At 41.7% G+C, this 22,378-nt stretch overlaps 3 protein-coding genes across 3 annotated transcripts; 2 read left to right on the top strand and 1 right to left on the bottom strand.

The window, feature by feature from the left end:
- Positions 1 to 6,086: 6,086 nt before the first annotated feature.
- On the top strand, positions 6,087 to 10,800 carry LOC118413663 (heat shock 70 kDa protein 12B-like). The gene is made up of 5 exons (XM_035817190.1): positions 6,087 to 6,480; positions 8,741 to 8,962; positions 9,106 to 9,283; positions 9,719 to 10,000; positions 10,229 to 10,800. Exons 1-5 carry the CDS (start codon positions 6,169 to 6,171, stop codon positions 10,798 to 10,800), a joined length of 1,566 nt encoding a protein of 521 aa, XP_035673083.1. The 5' UTR covers positions 6,087 to 6,168.
- Positions 10,801 to 15,094: 4,294 nt separating this feature from the next.
- Positions 15,095 to 17,758, top strand: LOC118413662 (heat shock 70 kDa protein 12A-like). Its single transcript, XM_035817189.1, has 4 exons — positions 15,095 to 15,488; positions 15,649 to 15,870; positions 16,090 to 16,267; positions 16,659 to 17,758. The coding sequence occupies exons 1-4, from the start codon at positions 15,177 to 15,179 to the stop codon at positions 17,756 to 17,758; spliced, it is 1,812 nt and encodes a 603-aa protein (XP_035673082.1). The 5' UTR covers positions 15,095 to 15,176.
- A 2,887-nt stretch (positions 17,759 to 20,645) lies between these two features.
- Positions 20,646 to 22,363, bottom strand: LOC118413660 (methylated-DNA--protein-cysteine methyltransferase-like). The gene is made up of 3 exons (XM_035817187.1): positions 22,239 to 22,363; positions 21,684 to 21,768; positions 20,646 to 21,126 (listed from the first exon to the last, which is right to left on the bottom strand). The coding sequence occupies exons 1-3, from the start codon at positions 22,361 to 22,363 to the stop codon at positions 20,788 to 20,790; spliced, it is 549 nt and encodes a 182-aa protein (XP_035673080.1). The 3' UTR covers positions 20,646 to 20,787.
- Between the last annotated feature and the right edge of the window lie 15 nt (positions 22,364 to 22,378).

Below are 22,378 nucleotides of genomic sequence, written 5' to 3'. Positions count from 1 at the left end.
TCTGACACTAAACCTGCCCTGCAGTTCCAAAAGAAGCCGCTAGGAGGCCCAAACCTATCAAGAGCTATCTGCCACTGAAAATTCATAGCCGCAGCATGTCCAGAACTCGAGATATCGAACCCGGAAGTTCCACTGCAGTACCGTAACAGGCCGCTAGGGGTCCCCAAATCTAATCGTTTCCAGGTTTCCAGGTCTCATCAAGACCTACCCACATACAAAATATCAATATAATCCATCCAGGCGTTCGAGTTATCCTGGTCTTCTACATACAAACATACAAACACACGCTACCCAAAATATAACCTTCTTGGCGAAGGTAACAAGAGTACGCTTCCTTCTGAATAATGGTATAGGCACTCGTCAGCGTTATGTATATAAAGTTTATTGCAAATTCTTGCCCGTGGGCTAATTGAAGGTAACAATATCAAAGGTGTCTACTCTAGTCTAAAACTAGTAAAAGCTAACTCTAGATCCTGGGTTATTGGGTTCGACTCCTTTTTCGAAGACAGTGGAAGACGAAAGATCCCACCTTTTCTATTATGTGTGGGTTTTGTGAAGTTAGAAGAAGAATTGTTTTCTTTTTGTCGGAGAATGTTAAGAAGTTTGGATGGAATTTGGTGGCCTCTTCAAACAGATCTTTTCTTTCGTGATCATAGAAAGAGCAGTTTGACATAAAATGTGTATATAGCCAAATGTGAATTTAATCGCGCCCCTAGCGGTGGGCCCTACAATTGCCGCCGCGTCATTAACCACAGCCAGCGAGAGATTGTGTAAAGACAGGCTATCAAGCGTTATAGCTCTCTCTAATCAGATTATTAGACTGATTTATTGCCTTTGGCACTTATGTGGAAAAGAGAAGAACTGGGCTATTTTTTGCCTTGGTACCATCCGGAGCTTCTTATCTTTGCTGCCTTGTTTCCGGGCAGCGAGTATAAGGAGCCACTGTTTTAATGTTAGGCCATAAATCATGGCATGCTGATTTGATTATTCGAATGACATAATATGAGAACAAAAAAAACTGATGCGTGCGTGCGAATAAAAAAAGTTTGACCCCCAAAAAGTTGCCTTCACTATAAAATCTAAGTGGCAGGTAGGTTGAACAAATGACTGAACGCAGAGAATACAGTATACCGAACAATACGTCGATGCGATTAGACATCTTGGTAATAAGATATGACAAAAAGCAGTTAACTCAAGCAACTGGATATGGTTTTGAAAACGTTTTGGAAACGGTCAGACGTTTCAGATAGCATCCACGTCACCATCATTGACACTGAAGTGATCTGAGAGAAACTGGTCTTTTATACCCTAAATATGATAGCCTGGATACCATACCCCAACCTCAAAATATATCTTTCGTGTTGGGGTCTGGCAGGATGCCTGTAGAAATGTTCTCGAAGGCCCTTGATCAGAGGGAGGAGAACCAAGGATTGATGACCACTCTCACCACAGGTAGCCAGCTACAACACACCACAGTTGGTCAGAAGGCTATCACAGTAGCGAATCAGGTCACTGTTATGGATTCAAAAAGTACAGTTGGGGGTGTTTAACCAATCATGGCAGGGGTGTAATTACCTCCTGCTGATCCTGTGCTGTTCTATTGGTGGATTTTTTTTGCCCACTATAAGGGGCAAAATTGAGAAGAGTTCCTATCCCATCCGACCAGACCCTTGCACGATAGATACTTGAGATCGGGCTGGGGTTTGGTAACCAGGCTATAAATATGAATGCAAAAGAGCTGAAAACAATTTTGGTTTCTCCCAGATCACTTCAGTATACATTCTGTATCCATCACATTTGCCAATGTTAATTAAGAGTAAATGACCCACCCCGAGGTGTATATGGTGTCATAACGCCTGTTCCTTTGCTATAACCACCGAATGTAACCACCGATGTGAGCGAAGCGAAGGTGGTTATAGCAACGGACCAGGCGTTATGACACCATATACACCAAGGAATAGCTAGGCGGGTCATTAACGTTATTATCATATAGCCTACCCAAACTTGCAAACTCCTGTATGACGCATAGATCCCTTGGTACTATACGTGAGAATTCCTTTGTCGACTTTCTGAAAATTCACATTTGTTCTTTGGTACATACATTTGTAGGGAGATTACAGATTGCATTTTGAAACCAAAATTTCCACAGAAAATATTCAAAACATTGCAGTCTTGGCATGTCAAACCTTTTCAAACTTTTACTGTACTGTATTCATGATCATTCCTCCCTGCTGGGTCTGGTCCATGCTCTGTGCTATTCTGATTGGTTACTTTCCTGTGTGTCGCTCCTTCTGATTGGTCAGGTGTTAAACAGAATCAGCACCGGTGTTGATTTTTAACACCGGGCTGACCGGAATCCATGTGTTACGGCGTCATAACCAACGTGGAATGTGACCTTCTGAACGGTTCCGCGGCGCCTGGCTACTAGTATATGATAATACTCAATAGTATCGTGAAACCTGGTATGCATTTTTGAAGAAGGGACAATATCTCACCTCCTCCATTGCCGAGGTGTCGACTTCCTTTGACGTCTTCCTCAGGTAGGCTGATGCACTTTCCATGATGTTACGTACGTGTTCATCTCCAAAGCTTGTCTTTGATTGGGTACTTTTGGGGCGCTTGAGGTGAACCCCAGTCTAAAATGGTAACATTATAGAATACAATGCCATCTCAGCCGAAAATTGACAAAATGAAATGCTTTATTATTACTTCGACGGCAACGGTATGTATTATCTGTACGATAAAGCCCATTCGGTTTCGCAGTTACCTAAATTCTTACTGACGCTTTGCACGTATTGTGATGGTCGACAGCTTTTTAAGGATTACCCTGTAACGATTGTATGTTGAACAAAATAATATCAAGGAACATAAGAACAATCAAACACAGTATTGTTCATACTTACACGTACATTTGGTGTCATTTCTATCTTGGATCCCGGATCCATTTGGACCTAAGAGAGAAAGCCAAAATATACGTGTAAGTATGAACAATACTGTGTTTGATTGTCGTTATAATCCTTGATATAATTTTGTATCAAACTCAAAGTGGCCCCTTTGGACCAAATATGGGCAATTTCAGTCGACGCTGTTAGATATCAATCATTGAAGAAAACATAGAGGAAGTCGTTGGTAGCCAAAGAATTAAACCATACGGAGAACATATCAGAGTGTCTAATGACTGGAAGCTTTACAACAGGTCTAGATTGTGTCATGTATGATAACATTTGGATTCTAACCGACAATTTCACATGGGAAACGTACAGCTTCTTTCCGTGTCCCTTCACGAGCTGATAGTGGGGATTTCAAGGTCTGTAGTAGATTCTCTTGTACGTTGCTTATTGCCTCTGTTGCAACTTCGTAGGCGATCTGTGCAAGACAACATCGATATTGATGCCAGTGTCATATCGTTCAACATAATTACAAGTCTTGGACGCGAACTGGACTATAATTGTGCACCCTCGCCAAACGGATGTCATACATTAATCTCCAGGCAGATTTACCAGTGGCATAAGATAGTATCAAAGCTGGCTAGGGAGTGTAGCAGGCCAAAGGGAGTCGAGTCATCAGCCACATGGGTGGCCAAACACACTCCTAGGCCGGCTTCACTCCACTCTCAGCTTTTGATACTATCTTATGCTGCCGTAGGATCTGCTTGGCGATTAGTCAAACAAATGCCATGGGCGTCCGATTTTTTCGAATTATCCCCATAGCACGCAACCATGTAATAAAACACCTTTATCAACACAAGTGATACAAGTGCCAAACGGCCTTTCACGCCTAGCTCAGATATCATACCTTTTATCGGCCGGTGTCACATCACTGAAGCCCAAAATACACATTTTTATTGGATAAAAACAAGTAGTTTCAAGAGACGCCCCAAAATGGGAAAAATCATGTGTAAATTGGTCTCGTGAATCAAATTTCTCGTGAATCTATACTGTCATTAGAATAGTCGGGGGGGGGGGGGCTATGTTGTAATAGGTACCTCACATAAACTTATTGTGAACCTACTTCAAACGTCTCACAAACAAGCCTTGCATTACTGTTCTTGTTCCGTTGGCAGCATTGGTTCAGGACGTCAATTGCATCCTGTCGCTCTTCATCTTTAAACAGCAAATACCGTTCAGAAACCTTCGAAGGTCTGTTTGGGTCTCTGAGGTCCTCCACGTTCTGTTGATCTCTTACTGCCAGTTTCTCTGCGATTCCCGCAGTCCTGGTATGGATGTAAATTGGGAACCGGATCAGATGAGGTTGCCTGGTCAAGGAGATGATAAAATCTCCTTGCGCGCATCTTACATTTCTGGCACGACCACACATATATTTAATGCATGCTGATATTATCATACATTGCCACGGAAAACAATCAAAATACGGAGTAATCAGGAAAAATTACATAAAGAGCAAGAAATTAAAGAATTATTTCAATATGAAAACACTCGTACTGGTCGTGGGCCCCGTAAGAACAACAACTACCGCGCAGCAACAGTGTTGTGGCAGTTCTTGCCATCTTTTCAATTGGAAATGTTCCGCGGCCGTTTGTAAAAGATTACTCAGTCGACGTCGTAATGGTGGAAATGGCCTTGGATCAGGTCGCTAGGTATTCAAAATCTAAACATAAATTTGATCCGCAGGCCAAGTTCTACTTACGCAAAACATCGTCATGAAAATACATCAATTGAAAACTGTAGAGTATATAACGTTATAGTATAATATGTTGTTGATAATCTATGGTTCCCCCACACAAATGTAAAACGTGGACATGGCAGAAAATGATCAGCAGACCTCAGGGGGCGAATCTGAGACGTTTGACGAAGAACCATTTCAAATGGACTTGATTTTAAAGACTATAAATCCAAACTCCTATCAGACAAGTTAAGATACAGCCAGTACTGAATACGCCCCCGGTTGTTGTAATGGAAAGCTCTCACCGTTTTCTCAGACTCTGCAATTCCTCCGATAGCCTTTTATTTTCCGACGACAAACTGGACATTTCTTTGCTCCAATTAAAGACAGTTGTCGTCATATGACTTGTGATAGAATCCACCCATTCGTTCATCTGTTCGGCGGGTTCAATATCTTGCACATGCTGACGTGTCCGCGATGAGGAAGGAGCCGACATCGGTGCAGTACGTGGTCTACCTGCCATGACTGGAGCGATTCAATGAAGTCATTTGCGTCACCTGGTAACCTTATACACACAGCCACCGATTAACGCGGTATGTGGTGAGAATGTTGACAATGATCAGATATAAAGAGGTGGCACAGGTGAAGAGTAACTTACGTGATCTGATTGCTAAGCTACAGTATTTGTATTGATCTATTGAAGAGTGCTATTTAAAATGTATTTTTTATTACATTCGTCTTTTTGGAATCTACAAGAGAAGGTGACTGAATTATTCCACGAATCAAGTCACAGATGATAATTGCAATGCCAGTATACGTTCTTAGTACGTAAAAGGGCTTGTGAATTTGATTTGACTTGATTTGATTTGCTGAGCGAAATGGTGCACATTGCGAACAACATATCTCATAGACATCAATATTAACATTATCATTAAGGAGCTGTGTTATGACGCATAAGCGTCTCTTTTCTCCCAAGGGTCTGGACAAACAACAGCTGCAGCAACATAGACTGGCAAAACTAAACTTAATGGTTGGATAAAGGCATTCAACACAATGTTTTGATACTAATTATAATCTTAGGTATTTTCAGCCCTCATTTTGATTTAAGGTGGTTTCCGATGATACTCCCAGACGCTGAAGTTTACGTACGTATCTTGATGGACTGTTCCTGTCTACTTAATCATATGATTTTGATTTGCGAAGATTATTGCGCATAGCTGAGTCGTTTACCTGAGGTTGGGGTTGGGGGGAGTGGATGGTCCGTGATACAGGACATAAACTTGCTTTGAAATTGGGTATGATTAACGTGTGACTTGAACTCTTAAGTACATACCTTACATACCGTGAACAAATAGAGCAAGCGACGTTACCATGACAAAAATATCACAAGAGCAAATACCATTGTTCATATGTATAACAGGTAGCCGGGACTTTTCACCCCTAATCAAAACATCGTTGGGCAGTCGACGTCGGACTACTGTTAGTCTGAAGTGAAGGAGTGCAAACAATTGTTAGTGACGAACAATTCCAGAGACGAACGAAGTTATGGCTGCTTCATCCAGCCAGTATATGGCTGTAGTAGCAATTGACTTTGGAACAACATTCAGTGGTTTCGCGTTTTCGTTCAACCATCAAGAAGGTGAAAGGGGAATCCTGGTGAACAAGGCTTGGGGAAACGAAAAAGGATACCAGGCGCTGAAAACGCCAACATGTCTACTGCTGGATCCCAAAGAAAGGTTCCGTAGCTTCGGCTTCGAAGCAAAGGAGGAATACGCCATGCTGGAAGAAAAAGGCGACACGAAGTACTACTTCTTTGATCTGTTCAAGATGAGCTTATTCAAGGAAGGCGATGACCAGGTAGATTGGAAATAAAATATAGACTATTTGTTAAGAATTGCAGCATCAGTAACGTTAAACTACATATACATACAGTGTTATCTTATCCACGGACACTGGTCCGGGAGGTGCTCGGAAACCTTGAAACCTTTTGAATATCATTCATAAACCATAAACGTGTGCATTCTTTTACAGTGAATGCAGAATTTTAGTTATCCACGGACTGATTTGCATGGTTTAGACTTTCTGTATTTTATTAATTAATTACAAACCTACTCAAGACGACCACCCGGGCAGACTAACGACACCATGAATATTTCCAAAGTTTTACAGGACCAGAACCAACAGAACCAACGACGACCCCCCCCCCCCCACACACACACACACCGCCCCATAAAAATAGAATAAAAGTCATCCCCGCTCGAAGTCTGCGACGGAGGCTAGATCGGCACCAACCTGACCTTGTACGATTTAAAAATGTATGTCGGGAAATTAGAATTTATTACGATCCTGACACGGTACTTCAAAGACACAGTAATCTATTTTTTCTTGGCCATCGTGTGTGTATCGCACATTTCGGATGCTCGTACACCGCCACACTGATAATTTTCATAGTTCTACAGTGCCATCGACAAAGGATGTTTTCCTCCTCGTGCAAACCATAAATAGACGCCAGACTCAATCTTTTCATCGTCTTCGTCTCCGATGTGACGAAGCCACGGCCGATTCTTGCGACATTTTTGATGAAAAGTTATAGACAAGTTTGCGCCTGGATTTGGGAGGCTCAAACTCCACCGCGGTCCCGACGTCGTTTCCTCACGATCAGTGTCCCGGCGTTGACTCAATCGCTGCCCCTTGTCCTTGTCACTGAACACTTGGACTAGGAGCAACAGTTTCCGCGTCATCATCTTGACTGGTTGACGCCTAGGCGAAATAATTCAATAATGCATTTTGTCCGGTCCCTCCGGTAATCACAGTCACAAGCTTAAGACTCTTCCAGAAATTTCGATATCGAAGCTCGGGAGTTCGGAGATTTCCGTTTATTTTACACGACCAATCACGGGCTTATTTTGGGTTCTCGGGAAACATCGCCGTTTCCCTTTTTTTCGCAAATTTCCGCGCTTCTTCGTGATTGACACGACGTCGTTACCGCTTTGTTGGCTGTGATTGGTGACAAGTTGCATTTTACGCCTTACAGGGCACGCCCTGCCTCTAAACGCTGTCGCCAGGGCTGCTGCCATGGTAGCTGCATTTCCCATGCGGGTCGGGTTACGTGCGTCTTCAACTTGTAGTTCTCAACTCAACCCTGCTGTACAGGTTATAATAGGGAAAAGGGGTGTTCTCACTGCAAAGGTAGTAGCGCAGTGGGTTTGAAAAAAAAAACGTTGCACCAAGCAAAACGTGTTTGGGCGATAGGATATTTCGCCCGCCGATTTTGACTGTTTACACAACAATGCTCCGTCTTCTTTACTCCTTGTATTAAAGCAAACCGAACATTGTAATGGAGAAGCGACTACCCCGTCCGATATGTACTCTTTGACGAGGTTGACAAAGTACCTTTTGCGACGCCACAGGTTAGGTACCGCCAGTCAGAGGTTTTAGTACCTTGGTAGCGGACTGTTTGACGCCGGTCTGAGATGAAACTACAAACCCAAGGTACGTATCAAAGCTGGGCGTACTTCTAGGTCTAGCATACGATTGCTGTAGGGTGATCAATCCTATCGAATGCCTTGAATTGCTCTGTTGTGACTAATGTACAGATGGAGTTTGGGGCGCTGTCATATGAAAGGTAAACAAACTGGGCATGACACTTCCCTGCTCACCTCGCGGGCGGCCTGCACGTGAAAGCGCAAGTTTCTACAGATGTTTCACAAAATCCCGCGGTAGGAATTAGATTAAGATTTTCTTACAGCAAAATGTCCATCGAGACTGCCAAAATGACCCACCCCCGTGCATCCGCCGCCATCTTTATTTTGAACATAACATCGTATGGCAGCCAAAATCCGATTTCGGCACAAATTCGCGCTAGATATCATCGGAAATTGATGCCACATCAAGATTGAAAATGATGCTGTCGTTATGGGATTTGGTCCCAATTTTTGGTGGTCGTGGTCGCCTTGGACAGGTGACCGTCTTAAAGAGGTCGTTTGATACGTCAATGGGGACCGAGAAAAAGCGGTTGTGATGACCAGGTGGTTGGCTTGAAAAGGTGATTGCTTGGGAAGGTTTGACTGTCTTTAATTGTATGTTACATTTGTATGAATATCGTTATACTTTACAGACTATCACAAAGAATACCAAGTTAACCGCAAGAAATGGAAAACGACTGCGTGCGATGGACGTCTTTGCGCACGCTCTCCGCTTCCTGAAGGATAAGGCCCTACAAGTAATGAAAGAGAGGACATCCGTGGAGTTCACAACAGCCGACATACAGTGGGTCCTGACCGTTCCAGCCATCTGGCAGTCAAGTGCTCGTCAGTTCATGAGAGACGCTGCCTACCAGGTATTATATATACATGTACAGGTTGACAACTTCTTTATCAAAATGTACGTAGGCGCATCTTCGCATTAATGTACATAGGGCTAAGACAAATTTTGCTGAAGTCATTAACTCTTGACATGTACCCGTTTTCTCAATTCCTTTAGGCTGACTTGCTAAGCTCCAAAATGCCTGAACAACTCATCATCGCCCTCGAACCGGAGGCAGCGTCTCTGTGGTGTCGCGAGCTAAAGCTGGTCGACTTTGCAGAGGAAACTGATGAAGCGCTTGTGCGAGATGTCATAGCAAGGCACGGCACGAGCTACTTAGTGGTGGACTGTGGGGGTAAGGTTTAGTGCATCCTTCTAATCAGCTCACTGCAATGCCAATGTAGTATACAATGTATTAGACATCATCAATAGATACTAGTAACCACAAGAAGATCGATATTACAAGAAGACCCAGCTGTAGAAGATGGAATTAGAAATTGCTGTCTCAGCAGACTGACACTTCAGTTTCCCGTGGGGATGACTACATTTATGTTGGCTTTCTGTGAGCTTGACTGTTTGGGGGCCCGTTGCTTTCATTTATTTGTTGATTCTTTTGAAGGTTAGTTGGTCAGTTGGTTGATTGTTTGCTCGTATGTTAGGTCTAATTAGTCAGATACGCATATGGATTGTCGGCTGGTTGATTGATTGATTGTTTGATTGTGTGGTTTGTTCATTCCTTGCTTTGTTGGGTAGTAGGTTGGTTTACATATTTGTTGTTGATGTTGTTCAGGAGGTACTGTAGACATCACCGCTCATCGTATCCAGCCAGATGACTCCATTCACGAGATCTACCGGGCTACAGGGGGAGCGTGGGGTGGGAGTAAGGTGGATCAAGAGTTAGAGGTGAAGCTCAAAGACATATTTGGGGAAAATGTAGTAAACCGATATAAGAATTCATACCCATCTGACTGGTTAGAGATCATTGGGGATTTTGAGATGAAGAAGCGGTCCGAGCGGTCTATTCAAGATCTGCCAACTAGAGTCAGACTGCCAACTAGCTTCATAGACCACTGTACGAAGGCAAACTGCAATACTGAGCTGACTATTCATGATATCATCAAACAGCGGTGTCCCGGCGGCGAGGTAATGATAAGCAAAGATTTCCTTTGCCTTAACGGTAGTATCATGAAACATTTTTTTAAGACAGCAGTCAGTTCCATTATTGAGCACATTAGGAGTCTCCTTCGCAATCGCGAGTTAAAGGATGTGAGATATTTCTTCCTTGTGGGTGGCTTCTCAGGGTCTGCAGTCCTACAAAAGGCCATCAGAGAGGAGTTTCAGAATAAGTACCGTATCTTGGTACCAGCCGATCCTGAAATGGCCATTGTGAAAGGCGCGGTTATGTTCGGGGATAGCCCAAAGATCATCCAAACGAGGATCAGTGCAAGGACGTATGGTGTTGATGCGTGTGGAACATTTAAAGAGGGTGTGCATCCTTTGAGTAAGAAGTTTACAACAAGCACTGGAAGAGTAAGATGCCGAGACATATTTGAAATTCTCGTGCGGATGGACGAGGCACTGCGTATTGGTGAAAGTAAGACATTTAAATTCCACCCCATTGAGCCTGACCATACAGAGATCACATTTGACTTTTATGTCACTCAAGCAAAGAACCCTAAGTTTGTAGACGATGAAGGAGTGATCCGTGAAGGGTGTAGCATCACGGTTAGCAGCCCAGATACCACGAAAGGGACAGAGCGAGACATAGAATTAAAAATCAAGTTTGGAGGAACAGAAATCACTGCCACTGCCATCGACATCGAGTCGGGTTCAAATGTCACATGCCATGTTAGTCTGATCACAAAGAACTAGAGTTCCACGACCCCATACCATCGCCAAATGATTTTAGCCTTTAAAACCGGTATTTCAATTGTGTTTGTTAATAATTTTGCAAAAAAGGCCAAAATTTGCATAAAATGATATAAGTCAATCATCTCTTCCATCCAAATGACAGACATACACAATCTATGTTAAGAAAGAATGGTTTAATCGCATTTTCTGATAATTTATGCAAATTAGGTCCTAATTTTCATAATCAATATTCACCTGTTCATAACTTCCAAATGATACAAGTAAGAAATTTTCCTGTCATTTACCACAACGGGGTCATTGCATTTTCTCATTACTTATGCAAATTAGGTATTTATTTGCATAATGCTTATTTATCATATTCTTATCTTACTCATTTACCAATGACGTCTCATATTGCAAATGGAACTGAGCGGCTTTCGACAATTTCCTCATTAATTGTGCAAATTAATCAAGATATCAAACCCGAAAGTTCTGCTGCAGTGCCGTAACAAGCCACGGGGCAAAATCCAATCGTTTCCAGGTCTCATAAAGACCTACCCAAATACCAAATATCAATTTGATCCTTGCAGGCATCCTTGAATATGCTGTTCTTCTACAAACACACACCCCACATACAAACGATACCCAAAATTCAACCTTCTTGGCGAAGGTAATGAAGAAAGAGAAGAAAGAGATGTTTCTTATGTTAGGTAATTCTAGCCGTGACTGCGAATGTACCTGTAGTAAATACAAATTCTTGTAATTATTCTTTCAAACAAAAACCAGGCAACATCGACAAACATGACGATATCTTAACAAAATATCTTCATGTCAGTTTCTCCTACAATGATCTTTAACCAGTAGTAATTATGAGATGGGACACGATTGTCTATTGTTCTTTAGAACATTTTTAATGTTTACATTGATAAAGTTGGTCGCCACGTAACGTTGTATGTCGATGATGAAACAAAAATGTTCGTTGTTTAATTGTTGGCTTATCAAGTACCATGTAATTTTGTTCTTAGCCCCCCCCCCCCTTTAGTAATCGACTGGACATATGAACTAAATCTAGCAGTCTAGCAGGTGAAGAAGATACTGTTATAGGGTGGTATTTTTCTATCCATACAATTGTTGAATATTGGCAAGGGTAATAATGGGAAATGAAAGGAAATGTAAAGTTCTAGCAAGTGTTAGGAAAAGACGGAAAAAGGTACACGGTGAAGATAATATGCTGTGTCTATGAATTATGATTATGAAAGGGAAGTGATTTTGTTCCAAGAAAGATTCGATAAGTGGCTTCCAAAATGTTGATATTGCATAATTTAGACATTATGTCAATATTCTAATTTCATTACATGACAACATGTATACACAATGAATTACTAAACTTGCGAAAGACTTACAGTGGTACTTATTGTCCATTGCTAATACGTACTTATTTACTGCACACGTGCAATTCAATTACAACAACATGTATACACAATTTAATACAATCATTGTCAAATCTATACACTAGAGACAGAGGAGGGGGGAACAATACAAGCCTCAAACGTAGCAAGACTTGTGTTTTCTTGGGTTTTGAGCGTATGAAAAACACCGGTAGCTATTCTCCCGAACTCCATGTAAGGCGCGCCATTGAGACCACTCTACCACCACCCTTGCGTTACACTAACACTTCCTTCCCTTCTGCAAACCAACCCTACCCTTACTTATTCATGTAGACAATGCATTAAATTTCATAAAATCCATACGATTAACTCATTGTGGTCCTAGGTTTACTTCGTAGGACTTACAGGAGTTTTTATCCCCCCCCCCCATGGATTTTCTGTTCTTTCTGTGTTTATCCCCCTGGATCTTCCCTAGGACTTCTGTGCATGGGTGACATCCCTGGGTTTCTGTACAGATTGCCTTCCCTGGTTTCAAGTTTACACATTAAGCTTTTTATATACGCATAATACAAATTTTTAAAAAAAATCGAAAGACTAACAAAGACATCAGAGGCATCAAAAATATAAACACATCTACATAAGAGCACACCAGCCGACATTTAACAGAGACCGCTTGCAAGGCATCTACGATTCTTTACTTGAGTCACGTGTCCCTAGGTCACGTTCTCAGAGTAATTGAATCACCATTCCTGACGAAGGTCGACGGATGAGCGACCGAAATTCAAGCTGAGAAAATATTGTGTTTAATGACAGTGAAAAACTTCAAAAATAAACACACCTAATGTAAGTAACAGGTCTTTTAGGTAAAAAGAACGCCATCTAAGCTATATAGCACATTTATGAACACAGAACGTCAGCTCTTGGTACAACACAACACCTGCTTTACACATATAGAAACATAACACTCACGAGAACAGAAACAACAACAAAATTTTAAACAGGCACCAAGACATTTACAAACATTAAAAGATCTGATACAAATACGTATCACATCGGCATTACAAGAACAAAACATTCTTAGACTAACATCTGAATATAGACGAAAAACGCAAACGTTTGAGGGATTACAAATGCTACATCAGTTTAACAAAAAAACAGAACATTCTTAGGTAAGCAATGTCAGAATACATGTCTACACAATTACAGACAACATCAATTTTGCAAAATAAGTAATAGGAAGAAAAAAATGACCTTATATGTATAAGAAGCTGCCAGTTCGGGGGAGACTGTGCAAGTATTGCATAATGGATGCAGCACTAAATGAAAAGTCATTTGTAAACGGAGTCATTGTCAACAGTTATAACAATCCTCTCGAGCAAATATCTAGAAAGTGTCCAAAAGATAAATTTCTATTAACATCACAAAGCCCAGTTACCAAATCACTTAAAACGTGGGGCTATTCATTAGCCACTTCCTTTGCCATTGTATATTTTTTACATCACAGTACATTATGACTGATTATGTGTGCATCAAATAGATGTGAGTACCCTTGCCATTAGTACGTATCGATGCAGGTCTAGGGATCTGGCATGGCAAAATACCAGTCTGATTGACTGAATAAGCGCCTTTTTTGTCATTAATTCTCTCGTGATATATTCCACGCCCTATTCTAAACTGTACACTGTCTCAGGATGATTTACACAGAGCAGAAAAACAATGTGTATGTCAACTTTCTCTTTAAGCAGTGCATTGAAGCTACTATATTGTGGTAACAGAATGTCCATTACAAACTGCATTCAGAAATATATCCATATCTGTGTTGGATGCTATCTGTCATTATGTCCCTTATTGAATTCCTTACATCCTTGGAAAGACCGCCCGGCGCCGGACCCACATACATGGATACACGTCATGGTTACAAAAGAACTGGGGGTTTAGTTTAGTTAACGTAACGTTATCAAGAAGGTTATATTTTCGACAGCTTTGGCGTGAGTGGGGGTGCGTGTGCAAATTAGGATTAAAAAATACATAAACTTTGGTATACTTGAACTTTTAAGCATACACTTCATGTACAGTGACCGTATACCACAATGGCGAGTCACTTTGACAGAGTGTCTGAAGAGCAAATACCATTGTTCATAATGTATAACAGGTAGCCGGGACTTTTCACCCTAAATTAAAAACATCTTTAGGTAGCCTGGCTACTGCTTAGTCTAGAGAAAACGTGATAACAGATCGTCGTTAGTTTCCAGAGACAACAAATTTATTTATCCCTCATTTTGATTTGAGGTGTTTTATGACTTGATTTTATTCTATTTGCTAAGCGAAATGTTGCGCTTTGTGAACAATGTATCATAGACATCCATATTAATTTCATCCTTACGGAGTGGGTGTTATGATGCATAAGCGTTTCTCTTTTCTCCCTAGGGTCTGGACAAACAACAGCTGCAGCAACATAGACTGGCAAAACTAAACTTAATGGTTGGATAAAGGCATTCAACACAATGTTTTGATACTAATTACAATCTTAGGTATTTTCAGCCCTCATTTTGATTTAAGGTGGTTTCCGATGATACTCCCAGACGTTGAAATAACCTCGAGTTGTTTACGTACGTATCTTGATGGACTGTTCCTGTCTACTTAATCATATGATTTTGATTTGCGAAGATTATTGCGCATAGCTGAGTCGTTTACCTGAGGTTGGGGTTGGGGGGAGTGGATGGTCCGTGATACAGGACATAAACTTGCTTTGAAATTGGGTATGATTAACGTGTGACTTGAACTCTTAAGTACATACCTTACATACCGTGAACAAATAGAGCAAGCGACGTTACCATGACAAAAATATCACAAGAGCAAATACCATTGTTCATATGTATAACAGGTAGCCGGGACTTTTCACCCCTAATCAAAACATCGTTGGGCAGTCGACGTCGGACTACTGTTAGTCTGAAGTGAAGGAGTGCAAACAATTGTTAGTGACGAACAATTCCAGAGACGAACGAAGTTATGGCTGCTTCATCCAGCCAGTATATGGCTGTAGTAGCAATTGACTTTGGAACAACATTCAGTGGTTTCGCGTTTTCGTTCAACCATCAAGAAGGTGAAAGGGGAATCCTGGTGAACAAGGCTTGGGGAAACGAAAAAGGATACCAGGCGCTGAAAACGCCAACATGTCTACTGCTGGATCCCAAAGAAAGGTTCCGTAGCTTCGGCTTCGAAGCAAAGGAGGAATACGCCATGCTGGAAGAAAAAGGCGACACGAAGTACTACTTCTTTGATCTGTTCAAGATGAGCTTATTCAAGGAAGGCGATGACCAGGTAAAAATGAATGCATTACATTTAGTGACACTCACTTTTCATTTAGAATACTTAACGTTAGACCATAACGTATTTGCATTATTTTCCTATATTCTTATTTCACCATGAAATGTATACTTAGGGTGATTTTTTAATTTTACTTTATCATGATAATTTACAGACTATCACAGGGGATACCACCTTAACTGCAAGAAACGGCAAACAACTGCGTGCGATGGACGTCTTTGCACACGCTCTGCGTTATCTGAAGGATAAGGCATTGGGAGTCATGAAAGACAGAACGAATGTGGAGTTCACAACAGCCGACATCCAGTGGGTCCTGACCGTTCCAGCCATCTGGCAGCCAAGTGCTCGTCAGTTCATGAGGGATGCTGCCTACCAAGTAACTTCAATCAAGGATTACAAACAGCTTGTGCTACTAGGATAGCTGTGTCAACTTTAAACAATAACTATATTTTCCTCTCTTTCATGTATGGCATTACCATGTCCAAAGCTATGAAATGTAGCAAATACAGGTGTCATGATTGCAAAATGGTATTTAACCACAAAGGAACTAATTCATACATTGTTTTGATGCACCATGTGTGATGGTTGCTTCTAGGCCAAGCTGATTAGTCCAGCAAATCCTGAACAACTCATCATCGCCCTCGAACCGGAGGCAGCGTCTCTGTGGTGTCGCGAGCGAAAGCTGGCCGAATTCGCAGAGGAAACTGATGAGGCGCTTGTGCGAGATGCCGTTGCGAGAAAGGAAACAAGTTACTTAGTGGTCGACTGTGGAGGTAAGGTTGAGATGCGCTGCCCATTCTCTTAGTACTTAAATGAACATTAGGCGTGTATGTATTACGAGGATACAGCAAGTTCAATAATTCACATGTATTAACGAATACCACTACTATTGAAAATGTAAAAACTTAACACGAAGGCAGATATTAGGGAACAAATAGCTTAATTTAAGCTACCTTGTAGAAAAGCATTTCAGTCGGAGAAGTAAACTTTATGATGTATTTAAATATTTGAGTAAGAAACCCTGATTATGATATGGTAATGGTTTGGTTGACAACTATGATGAATGTCAAACAGCTTCTACCTAGCAAAACTTTCAGCATACCGACTCGCTTGTGTAGAAGTAGTAGTATGTAATTATGTTTTTTTCTTCTTCTTGACTTATAGGAGGTACTGTAGACATCACCGCTCATCGTATCCAGCCAGATGACTCCATTCACGAGATCTACCGGGCTACAGGGGGAGCGTGGGGTGGGAGTAAGGTGGATCAAGAGTTAGAGGTGAAGCTCAAAGACATATTTGGGCTACATCCCATTGATAGCTTTAAAAAATTACACCCTTCTGATTGGCTAGAACTCATTTGGGATTTTGAGATGAAGAAGCGGTCTGAGCGGTCCGTTCAAGATCGACCCACTCGTGTCAGACTGCCAACTAGTTTTGTAAACTTCTGTATGAAAAACAGTAGTACTAACATCCAGGAAGTAGTTAAGCAGCGGTACCCAAATGGCGAGGTAACAGTGAACAAGGACTACCTTTGCCTTAATGGTGGCATCCTAACAGAAATGTTCAGTCCAACGGTCAGTTCTATCGTTGACAACCTTGGTAACCTGCTTCACAATCCCATGTTACGCGATGTAGAGTATTTCTTCCTTGTGGGTGGGTTCTCAGGGTCTGCAGTGCTACAGAAGGCCATCAGAGACAAGTTTCAAAATAAGTACCGTATCTTAGTACCAGCCGAACCTGAAATGGCCACTGTAAAAGGTGCGGTTATGTTTGGAAATACCCCAAACATCATCCAAACGAGAATTAGTGGAAGAACGTATGGTGTAGATGCGTACGCAGCCTTTCAGGACAATATTCATCCTACAGATAAGAAGTTTTATACAAGCGACGGGACAGCATTGTGCGAAGACATCTTTTCCATTCTCGTACGGGTGGGCGAGGCGCTGCCCCTAGGTAAAAGTAAAACATTTACATTCCACCCCATTGAGCCTGACCAGACAAAAGTCACTTTTCACTTCTACACAACCAGATCAGACAACCCAAAGTTTGTAGACGACGAAGGAGTGATCCGTGAAGGGAGTAGTATCACAGTTAGCAGTCCAGATATCACAAAAGGGACAGGCCGAAGAATAGAACTGAAAGTAAAGTTTGGAGGGACAGAAATCACTGCTACTGCCATTGACATCGAGTCAGGTTCAAATGTCACATGTCATGTTGGTCTCATCACAAAGGAAAAAAGAAGAGAATTTTCTGCCATCATGTAATCTAAATGTAAACTAAAAAGTCTCGAAGCAGGTGTTAGGATCCGAATCATTTTCAGTGTTTGACTAATATTTCTTGGCTGTGAATGAGGCTCATATTTGCGTTGTCATGACTGAAGATGAAAATCGTAGGAAAACATTTCCAACTTTAGCCAATCATCCATTGTTGATAATTGTGTATAATGTTGTCATCATCATGGCTCTTTCCCCGTCGTCGAGGATTCGTGGGAAGTTCTGGATGGTCTGCAGGCCCTCATGTGGCTGAACAGTCCTATCTTTGACCTGCACACTCTGCTGCACTGCTGACAGGTGAACTGGGCAGAGGAGACGGTCTGGTCAGCTGCCTCCTTTCTCCTCCTCCTTCTCTCTTCAGCGTGGTCATGACGCTTAGTCTCAAGGGCATCTGCGCCCCGCCTTGTCAAAGTTCTCCAGTTGGCTCTGCTAGCTGCTCTATTTTCCCAGTCAGCTTCAGGGATGCCAGCCACTCTGAGTTGTTGTTTTAACTGGTCTTTATACCGTTTCCTAGGAGCGCCTCTGGCACGCTTGCCTAAACAGAGTTCGCCGTAGAAAACGGCCTTTGGCATTCTAGTGTCCTCCATTCGAGCCAGGTGACCTGCCCAGCGTAGCTGTCTGGACATGAGCATGGCCTCTATGCTGCAGATGTTGGCTCGCTTCAGAACCTCGTTATTTGTTATAAAGTCCTGCCAGTTGATATCCATGATGGAGCGAAGACTTCGCTGATGGAATCTTTCCAGAAGCTTTACTTGTCTCCGGTATAGAACCCAAGCCTCCGATCCATACAGAAGGGTGGTGATGACGACTGCTTTGTAGACCAGGATTTTGGTAGACAGCCACAGGTTGTGGTTCTTCTAGACACGTTTTCGTAACCGTCCAAAGGCAAAGACGTGGACAACAGACTCTCCAAAGCCAGTATACTGTTGTACTTTCTTTTTATTTCTTTTCATCACTTGTCGAAGCCAATCAGGAAGGTGTGATCTCTTTTTTGAAATCTCTTATCGAAGCTGTGTGCAATGTATCTGTACATTACTGAAACTCGTTTTTGTAAAAATTCTCTTGTGCCCAGAAACCTATGATGGAACTCTGTGGAGTAGAACTCATCCTACCGTTATAGATACGTATAGTTGAGTACTGGTTACTTCTTAAGGCAGCCTATAGACTATTTTACCCACCCTTTGTAAATATAGACACCCTGTCAACAAAATGTACCTATCAACAGTTGTAAGTAAGAAAAATTGGCTACACTATGTAAAAGAAACATTTGATCATAGCGGTAATTCTTACCTGTATGTGGAATCATGATAACTTTCGGGGAGACAACAAGCACAATGTACATTGTTGAAAACTTTCTTCATTAGTCGTCTACAGATAATGATAAATTTTACAAACGTGGTAGAACTGAATATGGTATGAAAAGTTATGTATACCATGATGATTTTGACAAGCAGTCTAATATTTGTTAGATAAGATTTAGTACCCACCAACTAGGGATATATGGATGATATAGAAAGCTACAAAAAATGTACCTGTTCATGAGAGACTGTGCAAATACATCTATTGTACAATGGATGCAGTGGAAGATGAAAAGCATGTCATTTGTAAATGCCCATCATCATGATGCTGAAAGAAACAAGCTTTTCAATACAATTCAATTCAAGCATTCTCACTGACCTCTCGCCATCTGGAAGGCCTCCAAAAACACATTTTTACTAATGATCACAAAACCCACTTATCAATAAAAAAATCCGAATATTGATTAGCCTCTGTCTCAAAAGAGTCAAGCCCTCAATTATGTCAGATAGATCCTTTAGAATACACATTTTGCACATCAGCCTACGGGTATAGATTTGCCAATAAAGTTCTGTAAAAAGTACTATCTAAACATTGATGATTTCTATTTTAGGAATAGTGTTTAAAATGTTATAACTTAACATGAAATAGTATGGTAGGGGTTCCTATGGTAGAGTGACACAGACACCTTTATTAGGGTCACACAATACAGAGAAGTAGATGTTGAAGCTTCTCAATTTCAGGTCCTTAACCATGTAAATCCCATAATTGAAATACATTTGTACTGAGATTGTTAAAATATGTATCCACTGATGATCTCCATCTATAAAAAGTCAACCAGAACAGGTAATTTGTGCAGAAAAAAATGGTCCCTCGAAGAGGTGCAGTACAGGGCTATATGCTAGTTCCTGAAGTGTGAAGCAGGCGGTATCTCAACAACAGCTCGGATGTCTGGAGTAACCTTTGGTACTCTTCCATACATTGAATGCTTTTATTGTACGAATAAAAAGACATCTATGTTCAAGGTCATTCAAGTAGAAACAGAAAGGAGACCATAAGGAAAAGGGTGCCACCTAGTGACAAAAGTTTGTACCATAGCCAACAGCATTTATTTAACAGTCAGGCTATCCTCCTTCACATCTATTGGGTGCAATCACAATCTTCCCAGCCCATTTGTTGAAAATCGTGAATCCGTGCTTCCTCCAACATTAACCACCAGCGCTGTTTGAAGACCGCTATGGAGGCTACAGTTGGGCTACTCTTACATACATATTTTACTACAAGTATTCTGCCGCTGTAGTTCCAACAGCTAGAAAGCCCTTATGCCAAATCTTTTCAAACACAAGACCATACGAAAATGAGACGGAAAAAACTGTTTTGGTGCCAACGAAGGTGTCAAAATCAAATCTGGGACATGCACACGTGTAGCACAAACATTCAGTTTATAGTGCAGAATTACATTGATGGAGTCACAGCGCTACCTATCAGATTTAGTCTAAACTGCAGTAACACAAGACACTTCACTGCTGTTTAAAATGTTTCTCCTTATCTTCACTAGGAGTGAATTTGTGGTTTCTTGTGGTGGTAGCATTTGGCACTTTGACAGGCTTTAGCAGGACTCTCTCCTGAGCTCTAAAACTGTCCACTGAGCTCAATGGGTCAAGTATCAAATGTGTAGAAATCTGGAAGGTCCACTAAAAGATTCAAAAGTTCTTTCATCACATTCATCTTTCCTCCCTGGCCTCATGTTCCAGCAGCCACGCCTTCAGCACGTTCCCCCTCCCTGACATGAAGTTCCCCACACTGCCATTACTGTTCACCACCCTGTGGCACGGCACCAGCAGTGGGGTCTGGTTGGCTCGCATCGCCCCGCCCACGGCCCGGGAGGCCCGCGCGTTCCCCGTCATGGCGGCCAGCTGGCCGTAGGAGACGGTCTCCCCGACGTCCACCTTGGTGGCCAGGTTGTGCAGCACGGCGGCTGTGAAGGAGCCCTCCTTGTACTTGGTGATGTGGAGGGGCGGCAAGTCCAGGCCTCGCACACTGGAGGCATCCTTGAAGTAAGCCTGGAAATAGACCACGTCATTGGTAAAGGTTAAAGCTGAGATGAAGGAGTACAAATGACACATCTTTTACACAATCAAGTTGTACTCCCTTGTGTAAAAGAATTCTCCTATATTCTAACAACCTGATGAAATTATTTTTCCCCACACATCTTTGTTCACAATGTCTTTTTTTCTAATATTGCCATCTTATGTTTCATGATGTTATATATCAGCACAATTAGGAACACCCTTTACAAATCAATAAAATGAATTACTTTATCTACATTAAGCATGTTTGCAGTTCAAGGAAAATGTTATTAAACCTCATCAATCACTTTAAAGTTCCTTAGAAAGACCACAGTCATACATATTGTCTCACTATAGCCTGGATGGCAGACTGTTTCCAGGGCAGATTCAGCTTTAGGGCCCAAATGCTGTGAAGGAAATTTTACAGCAGGCCTCCCTGAGACCCTGATAAACAATCTATTAGATATAGTTATAGATAGGGTTGGGGTCTGGTATCCAGGCTAACTGTAATAGACTGCCAGGCTACAAAAACAAACATCAATAAAAGTTACCTTGATCCAGTCCACACACTTTGCCAGTGGCTCACACTTGTTAACCTGCTCTTCTGTTGCACCATCAACAAAGTCTACCTTATGTCTGTGGAGAAAGAATGTAAGGACAAATTAAAAAATGATACTAATTTCATGTCCTAGAATCAATCATACTCAATAAATCCAAAACAATATCATGTGATCCTGTTGAATCATCTGTTGAAGATTGGACTTGGCATTGACTTGACTTATTACAGTAATTATGTCTGTATATGTGTGTGTGTGTGCATCTGTGTGCGTGTGTGTGGTTGTATGCTATTAAAGAAGCCTTATAATAAGTTATATTGGTGTGTGTGTGCATGCCTGTGTGTGTGTATGAGACTTTGAGAGACAGAGAGAGAGAGAGAGAGAGAGAAGGTGTTAGTGTGTGTGTGTGTGTGTGTGTGTGTGTGTGTGTGAAAACATGTATGTGTGTGTGTGTTTTAGTACAGTATTACTGCCATTTATACTCCATATTAAGCATTAGTCCATAGTAAGGGGGCGTTTCCCATGAAAATCTGAAGCCGTTAACGTTACCTGCCGTCTGGTGAAAAGTCCTTAGGCTCCTGCAGGTCCACCTTGTGAACTCCCCTCGTACATGACGCGATAGTTATCTGCCCAATGGGGCTCATTAATCGTGCAGTTAACAGTTTACACTCCATATTTTGGCAGGGATG

This window comes from Branchiostoma floridae, chromosome 4 (assembly GCF_000003815.2).
Source record: "Branchiostoma floridae strain S238N-H82 chromosome 4, Bfl_VNyyK, whole genome shotgun sequence".
Classification (NCBI taxonomy): Eukaryota; Metazoa; Chordata; class Leptocardii; order Amphioxiformes; family Branchiostomatidae; genus Branchiostoma; species Branchiostoma floridae.
Note: the sequence above shows the minus strand (reverse complement) of the source record. Positions and strands in the feature narration are given on the sequence as shown.